The sequence below is a fragment of the Hakea prostrata genome, chromosome 6, assembly GCF_041222555.1.
Source record: "Hakea prostrata isolate BN-2017 chromosome 6, UWA_Hpros_2, whole genome shotgun sequence".
NCBI classification, from domain to species: domain Eukaryota; kingdom Viridiplantae; phylum Streptophyta; class Magnoliopsida; order Proteales; family Proteaceae; genus Hakea; species Hakea prostrata.
This window is the reverse complement of record NC_142605.1, coordinates 15,960,027-15,971,507: the sequence shown is the minus strand read 5'-3', so window position 1 is coordinate 15,971,507 and position 11,481 is coordinate 15,960,027. Positions and strand designations below refer to the sequence as shown.

The 11,481-nt window shown below is 36.8% G+C and overlaps 1 protein-coding gene across 1 annotated transcript; it reads left to right on the top strand.

The window, feature by feature from the left end:
• The first annotated feature begins 832 nt into the window (after positions 1–832).
• LOC149012357 (Ribosomal protein L34) lies at positions 833–9,871 on the top strand. Its single transcript, XM_089159729.1, has 3 exons — positions 833–1,164; positions 8,874–8,973; positions 9,413–9,871. The coding sequence occupies exons 1-3, from the start codon at positions 921–923 to the stop codon at positions 9,483–9,485; spliced, it is 417 nt and encodes a 138-aa protein (XP_089015855.1). The 5' UTR covers positions 833–920; the 3' UTR covers positions 9,486–9,871.
• Positions 9,872–11,481: the final 1,610 nt, after the last annotated feature.

Sequence of the window (11,481 nt, the reverse complement as noted above, 5' to 3'; positions counted from 1 at the left end):
AATATTTAGCGTCCGTAAAAAAGGAGCTTTATGTTGATGCTTGTCACGAGAGTGAAATTCGTGGCAGATGCTTTGATTTCTGATTGTATCGGAGAATGATAAGATTACGATTTGATTTCTCTACCTCTAATATCTCTGGCTATTGTTTTATGAATTCTCCACCTCTAATATTTATGGCTTATTATCTTATGTTTCCATCGTCATCAAGCTTTTCTTTTGTTTGGAATTCAAATTTATTTTATAAATTTAGGGTTCAAAACTGGTTTAACAAGTGGCGGCGGCATTGGTGGTTGTGCTTTGGAGGTAGTGACGACGATGAAGAAGAAGCCTTCCGGTAATTGTTCAAAGTGAATCCGATGACTATTTATTATTTATTTATTTTATAGCATCTTTTTTAGTAGATTAAAATTTAAAAAAAAAAATTCAAAGGACACAAGGGTATTTTCGTCACAAAGTTTATTAAACTAACAATTTATGTTAAGTATGTCCTTATTTAATCATTTCTTGAAACTATAGAGAGTCATATGCAAAAAAAAACACTTAAAATGGAGTAAAACTGTAAAAGTGATCTGGACCAAACCTCAGGGTCCAGATGAAAATTACCCAAAATAAAATTGAAAGATAATATGAAATTATTTGTATAGCCCAATCCTATTTTTAGCCCTAAGCCGTAAACTGTGAAACCTAAACCCTAAACCCTAAACCCTAAACCCAACCATATTTTCAAAGTTAATATACAGTACGGAGGTCCAACCAACCTTCGTTGATTTCCACGGACTTTGAACCGGCTAGCTTCAAATCGAAATGGGTTCCGAAGTTGCGATTCCAATTCCTGATTTTCAAATAGGTGCTAAACTGTTTAGTGTTCAACGCAGAGAGTTGTCTGGAGAAAAATCCAAACTCGAAAGAGGAAGGGGAAAATGTCGTCCAAAGCCCTAGCTCGCCTTGGTTCTCCTCTGATAAATCGCTTCTTCAATCTTCACCTTCAAAGCCATTCTAATCCAAACCTGAACATTTTATCTCCTAAGCTTCTGCCTCCTATCTCCAAGTTTCAAAATTCTCGGCGTTCGGAGGAAAACTGTGCCAATACACTCCAAAAGGTGGCTGCTGAAGAATTTCCCTTTCCATGTGGCCTTCCGTCGCTCCGCTTCTTCTTACCCGATGGTAAGACTTTTTAGTTTTCCGTCATTTTTAGCGTGGCGATCATTTCGGTTATGCTACGTTTCTGTTTAGATTAGGATTCTTATTCAGTTTTCTTTAGATGGACTATAAGAACCAAAGCTTACACAATTTTTAATGAACCAAGCTTTGAAGTTTTCCTCAATGTATGATTTGCAATAAGTAGGGGTAAGATATTATTGGAGATTTGAGGGCAGTGAAGTTCCGTTCTTGACTTCTTGTTCTTCACTGGACGTTTTGCAATTCTGTTTTACTGAATCCGACAACACTTTTGACCAGGTTATTGGGATGTTTTGATCTCAGTCCTGAGATATATAAGATCAGCATTTATTGTTTTTTGTCTGTCATGTGATTCGGTTTTACTAGTCCCTTTTAAAAGATCTGTTCTATACTGTAACCGCCATAAACAAATTCCCTGTAACTTGAAAAAAAAAAATCTGTGTATACTGCTTAGATGAACTTCGCGTTGGAGTCAAACTCACATGTTTTCTAAACTTAAGACTCTTATAAAATTCCACTGCGTAGAGTTGCTTGAGCAATGAAAAATCAACAAGATATAGTTTTTTCGATATAGAGAACACTTGAAAAGAATTTTCAGGGTTTGGATGAAGGCTTTGAACATTCTCGATGGTTACTCCAAATCTTATGGATGTTTATGGTTGATCATGTAAAAGTTGACGCAGAACTCATCAATATAAATGAAGTTTGGGAAGTGAGGATAAGTTATACCCTTCGTGCTCAAAAGTGGTGAATTACTCAAAAGCTTTCAATTTTATCTTAACTTACTAAATTCAAAGCCTTTTCTTCATGGAATTTGACTCTACTGTAAATGGAATAAGGATGGTGAAAAGTTCATGTACTTTTCTTATACAGTTTTCTTGGATAATAGAATGAAGAGATTAGAGATTGCAAACCTTTTTTTATTTTATTTTATTTATTTTTTATCATTTTAGTTTAGCTAGGTCTTACTAAAATGTCAACTTTGAACTACAAAACAGTTATGGTTTTCTTGAGAATTACAAAGAGAATTAATTTTGTAGGGACTTTTATCTATTAAATAGACAAGGAAAACTGTAGATGAACATTAGATTTTATTATTTTTTTCCTGATGCCTGATTGTATTGCAGACCTCTTTTGAATGGGGACTTCGGTTGCATTCATGGTCTCTTTATGTTCATCTGATTGTAGGACAATATTTCTTGAATGCGATTCAAAGATCCTTGCTTGGTTTTGCACCTTTTTTTGTGGTGTTCCTTATCTTCATGCTCTTCCTTAATGTAGAATGTTGCACATGATCAAATCCATTGCTATCTGTCTGATGAAATCTTAGCTATTCTCAGTGTCATAGTGCATGATTATTGTGTAGTTTATCTTGTCTTGATATGGTTATGTCGAAGAAGTTTTATTTCAACATGCATCAATTAGAGTCCCTTGGATCTTATATTGTTTGGTCGGTTGAGATTGATAAATGTGGTGGGATTCTAATCAATAAAGGAATCCCACTTAGAGTTAGGGTCTTTTAGTAGGCTATAAATAGCCTATTCTTTCTAAGTCTTGAGTATTTGATTAAGAATATTGAGATTGAGGACTGTGGTTCTTGTTTGAGAGGGCCACGGCAGATTTTAAGTAAAGCTTTCTTCTTCAATGATCAGCAACTCTGTCTAGCACTCTTCTTCAGAAAATTCTAGCAAGTATTCACAAGTTTCAAGTAAGTACAGCAAGCCCTAACCCCTTTCCTCTCTCTCCCTCTCCATTGCAGGTAATCCCCACCCCTTTCCCTTCAATCCCAGCAAGCCCCAGCCCCTCCCTCACCTTCTCCTACACCCGCAAGACCCTCCTTGCCCCTCACCTGTTATGCGCAGGCTCCCCCACCCTCATTCCCCTGCTGCTGCACCTTGGCAGCAATCTCCCTAGGACCTACAACACCCCCAATCCCCTCCCCTACCCCCAATCCCCTCCCCTACCCCCCTTATGACTCATATAACCCATTCCCTCCCCCTCCCCCTATTAAGCTTCAACCCTTGCCCTTTCCTTCCCATCTAGTTTTGCTGAACCCATACCCCCCCCCCCCACCAATAACCTCTAGAATTGGATCTCCATCTAATAGATATTATCCATCCCATATTATTATTGGGTATCGCAAACCATCCTTTGGGTGACTTGTCGACAATCCTACTTTTCCCTTGAGCTTTTCCATAAACTCTTTAGAGATCCATACATATCCCATAATATTTTAGAGTTAGTTGCTGGAAGATTCTGAGCAAACCCTTAATTTTAGGGAAACCCTCCTAGGTACCCTAACCCTGAAATTGGGTTCACTTCACTTGGACCGACCCCCAAGTCACTTGGATATCCAAACATAGATGAGCTAGGTCCAACTAAATTTTGGGATCAACAAGAACATTAGTTGTTATTATTTATTCGTTGTGTTTGTCTTGTAATTTTTATTTTAAAGTCCCATATGGGTTTTAAGTAAGGATTAGGATTATTTGGGCTAGGAGTTTCATTATTGACTTTAGAAAATTTCAGGGACACCCTAAGGACACCCCGAGATGTCACTTGAAATTGCATAATAGCCTACTCTATTAGTGTTTCCTGTTAAGTCATGGTTATATAATTTTTCTAATCCTTAAATTATCCCTATATTCTTGTCGGTTTACCCTTTTACCCTTTAGTATAAATAAAAAACTTTAGGAAAAAAAATGAAGGCCCATCTCAGTCAGTCTTTTCCATCAATTCCATTAATACCCAAACAACAATAAGCCATCGCTGATGGCCCAAGGGTCATTGCCTGCTGCAACTCTCAGTGGCAGTCAAGTTCTTGAGACCAAGGAGAGGTACCCTGAGTTTGGAGGCCGGAAGATTCAAAGGCTCTACACATGAATTTAATCAATAAAGTTTCTAAGTGAATGCATTCCTCTGCCTCTAGTAAAAGAAGAAGAAATTGGAATCACAGCTCAAAAATAGATCAACCATTACTAACCTCTTAAGGGTGGGAACTTCTAATTCTCATTTGTGTGAAGACTTGTGTTATGTAGATCTTCTTTGTGATTATTCCTATGAACTGGTTGGTGTTGAATGTCCATCTTGGGAGTGAACATAGCATGGAACACAAAAGAAACTTTTCCCTTGTATAGTTTGCAGATATCTTACTTTTGAGTTGCAGAAGAAGATATATTCATGGCTTTGAGAAGGCATCTCAGAAAGGCAAAACGGTAGTTGCCATTGGAAAATGTAAACCATCAATAGAGCTGGAGAGATGGTTATCAAGAGAAAATTTTGAGAAGAGGACATGGTAGTGGCGACAGCAAAGCCATGCACTGCCTGTCGATAGAGATCGTCTCAACAAGTTCTAAGATTCTATATCACTCAAGAGTTCATCGTATTGAATGTACGTAGCGTCATAAGTCATAACCAACAACCTCACACTCTCTGGTGGAATCCCACCTAATCTTCTTCCCAACCTCCATTACCTAGACCTTTCATGCAACCCCTTCTCTGTTGAGGTCTGATGCAACTTCTTTGTGTCTTCTCAGTTTCAGGTTTCAAGTCTCTCCTTTAATCGCTTCACCCAATGGTTTCTTCGCAAGCTTGGAAATGTAGAATTGGTTAACGTTGCCATGGCAAGAACATCAAAGGAGAAGCTCGAGTAGGAGAGGATGGATTGTGTGATGTTGAGGATCAGACTTCGATGGCGTCTTGAATGGATGGGAATTCGAGGTCGGCAACTTCACGTCAGGTGAAGGAGAGATCAATGCTGTGAGAGTTTGGGTTTTTTGAGTGGTGGAATTATTCGATTGGTCAGACTTGGTGAGCTTGGTAAGGCTTTGAGAGGATGATCTTGTCTGGTTTCAACCTTCGCCATCCCTCTTTTTCCCTATAGAAACCAATTTCAATATCAAGGAAAAAATTGAGTTCCCTCTCAAAAAGATAGGAGAGAACCAAGTTGATCATGATTTATGATTTTAAAGAAGATGAGTAATTAGGAGGATATATTGGTCTTTTTATGTTATTTTATGTTAGATTATTTAAAATAGGGTACAATTGTAGCTTTGTTTTTAATAAATAGATACCTATGGGTAAATTCGTCCTTTCTCATAATTAATTCACTGTTGTAACGGAGATGGGGGTGATTGTCAATGTGGCATACTTGTAGGGTGTATTTAATTTTTGTCAATTGTGTTGGGGTGTCTTTGAAATTTTCTCATTTATATTTAGTTAATCGTGTAACTCTTGTTTATTTTTCAGAGTAGAAGAGAGATTTCATTCTCTTCTTTCTCCTCCTCATCTTCAACAACAACAACAACAAGAAGAAGAAGCAGCCTCGTCCCAACTAAATTGCCTTCCAATCAGCTTTGTTTGCGGACATACTAGATATAAGGCCTAAAGCATGTATATCCTTTCTCACCACTTCTCTTAAGGTTATCTGAGGTCTGCCCCTAGCTTTTCTAATTCTTTCAATCTGGAATCACTTCTCCGTACAGGAGCATTTGCAGGGCTCCGTCGAACGTGGCCATGCCACCTCAAACGACTTTCTCGTAATTACTCCTAGACTAGCTCTATATGATCATTCCTTATCTTATTCTTCTTAGTTTTTCCACTCATCCTTCTTAGCATCCTCATTTTTGTTATACTGAGTTTATCCATATGATGGTTCTTAACAGCTTGACACTTTTCACTATACATCATAGCTGGTCATACGACAGTCCTATAGAATTTTCCTTTGAGCTTTAAAGGCATACATCGATCACACAAGACCTCGGATGCTCCTATTCACTTCATCCACCCTATTTTAATTCTTTGCGAAACATCATCATCTATATCATGTTTGTTATTTTGTGATTGAGCCAAGGTACCTAAATTAACCACTTTGAGGAATCTCCTTCTCATCAAGTTTCACTACCTCATCATCTACCCAGTCATAACCAAAGTTATAAACTAGATATTTTGTCTTCATTCTATTTAGTTTAAAGCCTTTAGATTCCAAAATTGCTCTTCGTGGTTCTAACTTGGTATCAATCCCTACTTGTGTCTCATTTGTCCTAACAATATCATCAACAAATTGCTTACACCAAGTACTTCATCTTCTGTGCCCTCTTTTTGTGCGAACTCTTTCTGCTTTTTTATGTCTTGATTTTTTCTTCCCCCTCTGCAACTATGATTCTTCTCAGGTTTCCCACTTCTCCCCATTGTCTTCTCATTTCCTTCCGCTTCACTTTTCTGATCCCTGTTACATGAAAATGAAGTTGTGGGTTCTTGCCTTCTATTAGAAAATGGAGTTCAGAGTAATCAGATTTTTCTTTAGAGAGGCTCGGATAAGAGAAATAATGTTACCAGGTTGCAAGAAATGATAAATTTTAAAATGTTTACGAAAATTGTCCTCTCAAGGAGATGCACTTCTATGGTATTCACAAACAATATTGTGAACAGGTTAAATTGCCTCCAGTTGGATTCTTTCCTTGAGACCTGACACGCTTCCTATAGTAGTGCAATTAAGGTTTTTTGGCACTTCACCTCCAACATAACCCAACCATGAATCAGAGTCTTTATACTCACGAGCTTTGGTTAATTAGGAGAGCAGGTCTAGGGTTAGTAAAGACTGGTCTGAACAATGTGTCTAATGCAATTGGAAAAGTAGATGTATTGGAGAATTCAAGAGCTAAATTTAAAATAATGTTTCGAAACTATTTGTTTTTGACCACTCAAACAAGTGTCCTGTAGTCACACATACTGTTTATTTAGGTTAATGGGGGTAGTTGGTGTCCACTGGTAACTGACATGATATAATTCCTTTAATTTTGTTTTGAATCTTTAGCTTTAAAAACAATAATATTTAAAAACCTTCTGATTTGGAAGGTCATAAGAGAAATAGGAAAAACAAGGTCTAACACGTTTGGTGTCTGAGAAAGGCAGTATGCTAGATACCATTCCTGTTGCTTTTTCTGTAGGCCACCTTAGTTAATTAGTTGAATCATTTTCTTATGGTGGTAGTCAGTCTATCCATTTATAATTTTATGTAAGTGTTGTTTACTTGAGTTGGCTAGTGGTTGTAGATGTTATCAATACACTTGGTATGAGGTTGGTTAATTATTGATCCAACTCTGTCTTTCTTTTCCCTAGCATATCTGCTTAGCAGCTAAGGATCAGATAGTGCTACAGTGTTTTAAGATTCCAACAAGACTCAGTAGTAACATGATTCATAGTAACTGAAATTTGAAGCTTTTGATTCCTATAGTTCTGGGAGTTTAATATGGAGAAAGATGTGGGTTCAGTGTAGCTTTTATGGTGCAAAAGTGTATTTCAACGAAAAATAAAAAAGGTCTTAAAAAAAGTTCATCTAAAATATTTATGATGTTTACTGGAGAATTAAAATAAGATGGTGAAGTGGAGAGGTGTGTCCAGATGTTGTCTTATCAATATATTCGTTTAAAACTCAAAAGTAAAATATTATAAGTTAGTCATACGACCAACTATGCTGTATGGTGCAGAATGCTGGCCCATTAAGAATTATCATATTGATAAGCATAATGTAGCAGAGATGAATATGTTGAGATGGATGAGTCGGAAAACTAGTAATGATAAAGTAAAGAATGATAATATCAGTGCCAATTTGTTAGTTGCTCCTACACATGATAAGTTACGACTAAGTCGCTTGAGATTAGATGGCATGTCCAACAAAGTTCTCAGGATGCTTCAGTAGAGGGAGTCAGAACTGAAAGAGCCAGGCCAACCATAAGTGACCTTGGGATAAGTATTTTTGAAAACATGCATAGCTCAGTCTTTGAATCAAGTATGACCTCACATAGAGCTGATTGGAGGAGTAGGATCCCTCGTATTATATCCCATGATACGATACCACATGATAGTAGCTGATACGATACATATTAATACGTCAGTATGACTCTTTTAAAGGGCACATATTGAATTGCACCAAAATGCATTTGTCAGTATGATACAATATCCCGGTATAAGACAATAAGGCTCTTAAAATCACCTGACCGATATGATATTCGATATCAATACCTTAGACCTTGGGTTTTAGTAATTAAGTGTATGGCAGTTTTTAATTTAGGCTATGTTTGGATGCCGAGAAAAGAAAATCAATTTTGAGGAATGAGATAAATGCATTTCAGTCATTTGCCCTATCATTATTTTTCATTTTTATTTCTTCCATCCCCCACCTCAGCAAATAATAATAATAATATGAATAAATAAAAAAATAAAATTTTCCTTTTTTTCAATCTGTTATTTGGTTTCCTGCCCTGCAGAACTACATTGAGCTCTTGCACCATGCTACTACATGACAAAAGGGTTATATTCAAATTAATGGCATCATATAAGGAAACTGTTTCTTGGTGAACAAGAGCTGTGCCAAACTCAGAGTTAGATGTGCAAGTTCCCTTACACCCCATTTCTCTCAAGCAAAAGGGTTCTGGTGCCCTTGAATTTTTCTAGAAAGGAACAGTTACTATTTAACCTGCTATGATTTTTTATTTTGGTAAAGAACCTGCCATAATTGATATATTAAAGTGTTATTATGGCCTCGTTTGAATCCATCTATAGCAATGCCATTAATTTGACTTTATCCCCCTGGAATTTGATTTTCTTTTAATCTTTGAAGAAAGGGATTGGGTTTGCAGTTTTGCTAATTTGAGCTGTGTTGCATTATTGTGATTTCCTCATTTATTTTACAGGAGACACTTCCACATCAACTGAACCAGTGCTCTTAATGCCCAAAAGGACCTACCAACCTAGCCATGTAAAACGGAAGAGGACCCATGGATTCTTCGCTCGGTATGCCTTCCTTCTTAACTGGGTCCTAATGTATGTTGTACTTGGATGTGCTGTTTGTGAACAATTGAATATGCGATTTTGACATTTTGCAAGTTGTAGCTTGTCTTGAGATCTCACACTTGTTATGCAAGCGCCTAGTCTTTTCAAAGATAATGCCTTTCCATGTTAGAGTAGAATTGTTTTCAGGGCAAAGGTTGCAAACTCTGCCCGCCATCCCTGAGTCTGCCTAGCCTGCCTGGCATGGAAAGGGCTACCCTGCCTGCCCTATGGTCAAGGCCACCTCTTTACCTGAAGGTTTCAGCTTACACATTCTTTGTTGTGTCAACTATTTTTCATTTTAATAATATTATCATTTTTTTTACTGAGCAAGTACAAATTCTCATATCTGCTCTCCGCAAGTGTGATCGTGTGTCTGACCAATGTGCATCTGTATTGGCAGTAAGGCAACCAAAGGTGGACGAAGAGTCATTGCTCGGAGGGTAGCAAAGGGTCGATCAAGAATCACGGCATAATTAATTGTGCAGAGAGGATTGGTTTACCATGGAACTAACGTAGTGTTTGTAATTCATAACAAGTCTTCTGTTCCGTAGCAACTGATGTTGTTTGTGCTTTCCAAAGATCAAAAACATTGTGTGCTATGTCAGATGGCATGGCTAAACGTTATCCGTTCTATTTTTCAATTTCTTACTCTCCAATTCAGCGGTCATTTTTGTTTATTGTTGTATACACAACTCTTATTTTGGTATTGTCAAGAGTGCTGCAGGTGAAACTCTATGTTGTTGAGAAGGGAAACTGTTTGTTATACTTTGCGGCCATGTTAGGTTTTATGGTTCTCTCCCTCTCACTAGTTCATGATTTGAAATCTCTTGTTTTGGCAAGATTTTATGCGGTTGTCAAAAGGAAAAAAGAACCCCAGCTCACCCCCGCGCCCAAGGGGAAAAAAGAAGAAGCTGAATCTTATATCTTTAAAGTTTTTTTATAATGTTTTCTTTCCTAATAAAATTTATCTTGGATTTTTTTATAAGTAAGTAAATTTTTACATGGTGATTTTGGTAAACCTTTACACCTGAAATTCAAATAAAAGAGCAAATTGCACTGGCACCCCCAAAATGGAGGTCTTAAAGCACTGACACCCCACTTTATGTTTAAAAAGCATAGAGACTCCAAAATTGAATTTTTATTAGACGCCAATAAAAATGCGTCACTGCAAGTATATATTTATCTTGACACCGGCTAACATCGTTGCTATAAATGAAGTTTCCCCAGTGGATTTGACAATTATTGCTAAAAGAACATGCCTTCCCGACGCTTTTAATAAAATTGTTGGAAAAAATATTCACATTTGCAATCTACCTTTACATTTTCACAGGTGTTTCTCTAGAACCATCACCAAAAACGTTTCGCCTCTGTTGTTGCCCAAAATCAATATTCTCTGACGGCTATCCAGAAAGGTCGCCAAACATTGTTTTTTCCAACGGTTAGAGAAAGTGTTTCTGAAAAGACATACAAACTGCAACGCTTTTCATTCAACATTACTGATATAAATATTTTTCCACAATATCTAGGACTATTGCCATATCTTCGGTTGTGAGAAAGCGGGGCGTGGACATGAATCCGAGATTTGAAATCTCCGACTGAATTGGACGACCCGTTGGTTGTAAAAACAGACATGAAACTGAGATTCCCTTTTATACTAAAACGGAATCCGCAGATTTATGGGCAAGGGATGAAATCCGAGATTTCAAAAAATACATTTGCAAAATTCACAAAATCACGCGATCAAATAGTTTTTAGGATGAATCCACAGATTTCATTCCACAACCAAACATCTAATTTTATAAATTATAACTCCATAGATTTGAAATCTATAGGTTTGAAATTTCTAGATATTTGAAATCTTCAAACTCGTGTAACCAAACAGGCCCTTAGTGAATATTATTTTCCATAATGTTTTTGTAAGTTGTAACTATCGAGGAAAAAACCCTCACCGAAAAGCCCTTTTCTTGTAGTAAGTCTTTTGTTCCAAGTAATTTGGTTAGGGTTTCTTTCTTTTTTTGGAGTTTCTTGATTAACGTTTCATTAATAGATGTCTTGGGAAATCTTGTGACTACTCAACATTTGCTTCTTTTGTGGCATCTAAAGTTTCTCCTTCCTCTTCTTGATTTCAATACTTGGCCCTCGATTAGAGGAACTTTTTTAATAGTAAAAATGAGTAGAAAAATCATTGTGTTATATGTAAAATGTTAGTACTTGGTCCCTTCTTTATTATCTATACATTTTAATTTCCTTCATGAATAATATTATCTGATTCATTGGGTTCTACACTATTAACCATTGGATATTAGTAAAGATTTGATTTTTTTTTAATCTTACCTTTTACTTGTCAAAATTAATTATACATTAACACGAAATACCAAAAAACAATGAAAGACATGGAATGGAACTAAGCACAAAATCCCCCATGGTTCTATGTATTGATATCGCGTTGTCAATTTTGTTATACACTTT

Coding starts and splice junctions, on each gene's coding strand:
- LOC149012357 (XM_089159729.1), top strand. CDS start 921: ATGTCGTCCAAAGCCCTAGCTCGCCTTGGTTCTCCTCTGATAAATCGC. Junction 1,165..8,873: donor CCGCTTCTTCTTACCCGATG/GTAAGACTTTTT, acceptor TTTATTTTACAG/GAGACACTTCCACATCAACT. Junction 8,974..9,412: donor ACCCATGGATTCTTCGCTCG/GTATGCCTTCCT, acceptor CTGTATTGGCAG/TAAGGCAACCAAAGGTGGAC.